General features: G+C 34.8%; 1 protein-coding gene across 6 annotated transcripts in view; it reads left to right on the forward strand.

Moving 5' to 3' along the window:
* METAP1D (methionyl aminopeptidase type 1D, mitochondrial) overlaps positions 1–6,148 on the forward strand; it is a 101,895-nt gene that overhangs the window by 92,842 nt on the left and 2,905 nt on the right. For all 6 annotated transcript variants that reach the window (XM_069079950.1, XM_069079953.1, XM_069079947.1 and 3 more), the window contains one exon: positions 5,521–5,618. In XM_069079950.1, the coding sequence (XP_068936051.1) occupies positions 5,521–5,618 (98 nt within the window). The remainder of the gene's footprint in view (positions 1–5,520; positions 5,619–6,148) is intronic.

Below are 6,148 nucleotides of genomic sequence, written 5' to 3' on the forward strand. Positions count from 1 at the left end.
TTGCATGCCCAGGCTTCTTTGAAAACCACATCAAACCTTGCAACTACATTCACAAAACTATATAAAAAATAATAGAGGATGAACTTTTTACTCTTACCCTAGTACAGTTTTATTATTTAAATGCTTTATGTGTGCCATTTGGGGAAGAAACTGAAAAATTATTCTGATAAATGCTTGCCCTGGTTTGTTGAAATATAATGTTTTTGGATAGCTATTATTTTGCCTTTTCATATGCAAGCAAAATCTTAAGAATAGCAGTACACCTAGAAACAGACATCATCCATAGCCAAAAAAAGAACCTGGAAACATTACAATCTGAAGGTTTACAAACCTTTCAACTCAGGCTCATTGTTAGCTAAAAGGCATTCATCATCTTTAGCATACCCTTCCCCCTCCACAACTGATCTTAGACCACACATACCATGAGAAGACCATGAATTTAAGTATGTTTTATTAACAGCTATATTATATACTATACTTGGAGTCCTTCAACACTAGGATAGACTTTGGAATTCTGTGGGAAATGTAGGATAATAACTCTCTAGTATTAGTGGATAAAATAAGAAAATGTTGACAAATATACCTTTGTCAGTGACACTAATGGTACTAACTCATTGCATCCAACCACTTGCTTGAAGATGTTATTAAGTTATCATTTGTAGATAGATTTGTACCTATAAGAATGTTCTAAAGATACAAGTTTGTGCATTCCAAATATTTTACAATTCAGTAAAAATAATTCATACTCATAGGTGTAAATTCCATGATCAAAGTCTCAATAAATGGTTTTTAAATGTTTAACTCATAAGTATATGTTTTGATATTAATTTAGAACAATATAAAGCAGATTTTTAAAAATAATCTGTTTCTATGAGATTATGCACATTTAAACAATAACTGGCTCAGGCAAAATAAGTCATTTTAATGTCATCTGTGATAGATTTTCCTTGACAGCTACTGTAAATTACAATTACACTGCTTCTCTCTGCACTTGAAAGTAAGCATTGCAATAAATTATCTTTTATTTCAATCCATCATGTCTGCTTTTCAGAAACAGAAAACCTCAAATAAAAGTTCAGCAGTATTGTAAGAAAAATACAGTAATTTGTGTTCCAGTTTGAAACAAAAAAGTACCATTCTTTCAAAAAAACAATTGTTGGTTTTCAAAAATATTACTAATTATACTTAAACATTACTTATTATTAAAGGGTCCCCTGGACTTGTACATTCCTTCAGTTAAAAACAAATACTTAATATAAAAATACCTTAAATATTTCAGGTGGGATACTGTAACTTAGCAAATCAGGTACTGTCAACCACTTCAAAGATATATTTAAATGAAAAATCATGATCAGTATGGGAGTTAGTATTGTCTGTTAGCTTGTAACAAAAATTCATTAAATCTATACCCATATGCATCCTTTTTTTTCTTTAAAGAGTATAGCCATACATTTATTATTCTTTCATCTATTTGGAAAATGTATTTGCAACTTTAAAAGTGTAAATGAAAGCTATTAAATAAGACCAGCCTTACTTCTTCTCAACCTCCCTCCCCCTGACCAGGAAACACCATTTCGGTTGAGTATGAACTTTTTTTCAAAGAAAATTAGACTGAAGAAAATTATCATGAGATGAAATTTTCCAAGTGAGATACTTGAAGCTGGAAACTAGCTAAAAATAAGACATAAGATTAATTTAAAATAAATTTTAAAAATATAATGCATAAAGTCCTATAACATCTGTTCCTTTCCTCTATCTCCTCCTCTCCCCCCACCAAAGACCTATATGAAGAGCAACAAATTGTGAATGTACTCAGAATATTTTCAGGTAGAAATTATACTTCTAAGTACCTTCCCCTCCTCATTCTCTTTTATTTTTTTTTTTACTTAATAGTATTTTTTTCCACTTACATGTAAAGATAGTTTTCAGCATTCATTTTTGTAAGATTTTGAGTTCTAAATTTTTCTCCCTCCCTCCCTTCCTCTCCCCTCCCCAAGACAGCAAGCAGTCTTATAGAGGTTATACATGTACAGTAATGTTATACATATTTTCACATTAATTCCTGTTTTCTTTTAGATCAGAGAAAATAACTATAGAAAAACTAGCCCTGACAACTTAAATTCAGCAAAATCAGACTTGATTGGTAGTGAAATAGATGTGACACTTCACTGTCCAGGGCAAGAGAAGCATCTTTGCATTGAAATAGTTCCTGGCACTGCCACTTCTGGTACCACAAAGGAACTGCATCTGATTCTCACATCTCAGTGTTGTTAGCACTGCCATCTTCATTCTGAATGAACTAGTTAGGAGGAGTATACTCACACACTGGACCTTTCCTTGCCAAAGAGGGTTACACAGTTTTTTTGTGCTAATATGAATGAGATTCTCCATTGATTACCCCTATATTGTCTGTGCATGTGAGGTTTCCAAATTAGGAAAAAGGCAAATAGCCATGTGATCTATTAGTAAGTATCCCCAGATTGTTGTAGGTAGTCAGTTTAAACACTCATCACAAGGTTGTGGTTGTTGCCCTTTTGTTCTCAGTCACTGAATATAAATACTAAATCCCAATCCCACATGAAAATTCACAGAAACAAGGACTCAGAAGCTTATGCTATGCCCCCCAATCATCAGTCATTAGGGATGATGTAGAGTAGATGATACTCAACAAAGGAGCCAACCATACTTCGTTCTTTCTTGTTCTCTTTGTCTTTGTATTCCTTTGACCTCAGGTATCCATAATGCATAGATTCTGTGATATTGCCAGAGTTCTAGTAGAATCAAGCAAATGAATTGTTTTAGGAGGGTAAACTCAGGATGGTTTTGGACCACCAGGTACTCCCAGAATCTCTTATGGACAGCAGAAGATAGATCAAAGACTGTTTCACAATGGACATGCTGCTTCTTCTTTAGAAATGAACATACTGGTTTGACTCAATATTTCCTTTTTTTTTCTTTGCAATACATTCTTAAGATTTGGAAGTGATGTGTACCAAGCAGTCGAGGCCCTGACTGTCAAGTTTTGTTGTGTTTAGGGGGAGGGTGGGAAGGAAGATGGGAAGGGTGGTGGAGAAGAAATATCATAATTCAACAAATATTTGTTAAGCCTTCCCTGTGTGCCAGGCCTTTTGCTAGGTCATGGAAATACAAAGGCCAAAATAAAAACCAAAACAGAAAAAAAAAACCCACCTCTCTGCTCATATGGAGTTTACATTATTACTGGAAGAAAACAACAGATAACAAAATAAAACATGTATGCCCCCAAAATGCAAAATAATGTCATGCTGTGGGAGGGAGGGAACTTCCCTTCTGATATGGCTTACTAGAAAATACATACCTGGGGGTAGACTTTAGATAGAACCACCCATATTTCTATAGTGCTTTAATTTAAGATTTTGGAGAACTTTGCTCATAACCATCCTGTGAGGTGGGTAGTGCTAGTATTATTCCCATTTTATAGATGAGAAAACTGTAACTTACAGAAATCAAGTGATTGGCACATGATCACATAGTTAGTAAGTATCTAAGATCAGATACAGACCCAGGTTTTCCTGACTTCAAACCCAGTACATTATCCACTATTGCCTCTCAGTAGACCATTATAGCTGGGTACCACAGTACATAGAGCACCAGGCCTATAGTCAGGAAGACTCATCTTCCTAAGTTCAAATCTGGTCTTAGACACTTAACAAGCTGAGCAAGTCACTCAACCCTGTTTGCCTCAGTTTCCTCACCTGTTAAATGAGCTGGAGAAGTATCTTTGCCAAGAAAATTCTAAATGGGATTGCAATGAGCAGACATGACTGAAATGATTGAAAAACAATAGCAAATGTTTCTGTGATCAGCAGAATAGTCCTCTCAGCTTATTTGTTTCTTTGTCTGCAAAATGAATGCTTTGTCAAGTACAGTTACCCTCATTGAAATGTGTTAGGAATGGCCTGACACAAATATATGAATTCCAGTAGACGCCATTTATTTTAAAATACCTGGTTCTTGTATAATTTTTACAATTTCTCTCCTTCCTTCTGTGTTTATATTTGGCAGTGACTTAATACTTTTGCAAATCCAACCTTGGAAAAATTTGTTAATTGTGCTAAGGCTTATTTGACAAAGTAGAAAATATAAAACATACAGTGAAACTTATAAGGTTTTCATAACCCTTCGGCCCATACTGTAAGCTCTGTATTACAGTCTTTCTGTAATGTCTTAGACTAAAATTATACTTGAATGAGAGAAAAGGCCCAGAAGAGTTGAGCAGCTAGTAAAAGAGCCACAGTGACTTCAGAATAGATGATTAAGAAGCTTTGAGTCCAACTCAGAATCTTAAAGAAAAGTCAGGAGATGAAGGCTGCAAATGCTTTGAGACAGTGACTTTGCCAAAAATGTTGAAGATTCTAGCTCAAAAGCATTGTTTGCATGTTAGGCCAATGCCAAGGGTCCATTTAAAACTTTGCTTTGGGTCTTTGTCCCATGGCACTAGCAAGGAGTATAATTGTAGTGCTTCTAAATCCTCTGGACCATGATTCATGCAGGGTAAATTTTCTGAATGTGCCACAAAGCCCTTCATCAGCATGAAAATATAAGTAGTTAATGGAAGGTGTATAAGTACTTATCTTTCCAGTACTCACAGAAATAAGTGTGTCCATTTGATTTCAAAAACATGGCTTTTCACCCTTTTAGATGAAGTTTTTTTTTGTTTGAATGCAGATCGTATTAGCTTAGTCTAAAAAAAGTGCAATCTAAAGCATGTACATGTGTGTTAACTATTCATCTTCAATGAATAGTACTGTTTAGTTTAAATATTGTAGTGATTAAGCATTTTCTATTAATTTTGTAAATGATATAGTGATCACATGGTTTGGGTATGTTTATGAGAACACTGACAAAAAAGATTTGACTAGATATGACCTGCCTCTTTACAAAATATATAATTCTTTGGAAGAGACTAGAATGAAAAGAATCAGGTAGATGAAGAATCAGAACATTTTCCAATTTATTTTTCTTTTCTGTTTTCTTCAAACAAGCAGTGACTTTTGTAGTCTTTTAGTGAATCTCAGACTCAAATCTTTTAGTGAATCTCAGGCTACATTCCTCGAAAGGAATGTAGATTTTTGTGTCCTGATTTTTACCTGCATAACCAGTATATGCACTCAATATCTAGACATATTAACAAACGCTCAGAAGTTAATACAAGCCTCTTTTAAAGCTATGTTGAATTAAATAAGGAGGAACGAACCATAGTGCCTGTGGATTTTATATGTGTGCCTGTGCCTGTGGGTTTTATATATGTGCATGTGTATTATGTGTGTGTGTTTCTCCTTTCCAAGCAAGGTAGGGAATTAAATTTATTCAAGCATACTAAAGGAACATTAATGTTATCATCTGACTAATGAATATGGTTACTTTTTTTAAACTTCAAAAGATTATGTGTAAGTGGCCATGCTTGACAACAATCTGCATTGAAATGATTGTCCCCTACATCTGTAAAAATAATAATCTCATGTTTTGTTACTTTTAAAGCCGAATAACCTGTGAAAATGGGTTGCAAGTCTGTCCTCACTTTGTTGGGCATGGAATAGGATCCTACTTTCATGGACACCCTGAAATTTGGCATCATGGTAAGCAAATTAACATAGAGAAAATTTAGCAGAATAGAAACTATGCCCCCACCAATGATCCACTTTAACATATTTTAGCATTTAAAAAAGACCAAAAAATACCACCAAAAACCAAAACTGCACACCCATAAAACCCCACTTTACTCTTAACCATCACATTATGTTACTGGACTAGTGCCTTGCAGTTTTCCAATCTTAAAATAAGGTTTATTTTTTGCTTTATGTCTTCTCCTGAAGGGTGCTTGGCTGGAAGGCAGAGGGGGATATTTTTCTCGAAAAAAGTTACCCATGATAAAAACAAAACTCTACTGCATCAATATCCCAGCATGCTCATATGACTGTTTTCTGTTTTTCTTTTTCTGCCCCCTTTTCAAACTGCTGACTGTTGTGGTTAAACTTCATTACATCCTACACAGCGCTGACAGCTGATGTATTTAGCAGCATGTACCTACCTCTTTAGTGAGTTCTAGGTTGTAACCCACCTCCCTACTCCTCCCTCCCTCGTGTTCCTCTATCACCCCTTGCTTTTC

Source organism: Petaurus breviceps, unplaced genomic scaffold (assembly GCF_028583685.1).
Source record: "Petaurus breviceps papuanus isolate PSGF00001 unplaced genomic scaffold, PetGlider_PUasm1.0 91133, whole genome shotgun sequence".
Classification (NCBI taxonomy): Eukaryota; Metazoa; Chordata; class Mammalia; order Diprotodontia; family Petauridae; genus Petaurus; species Petaurus breviceps.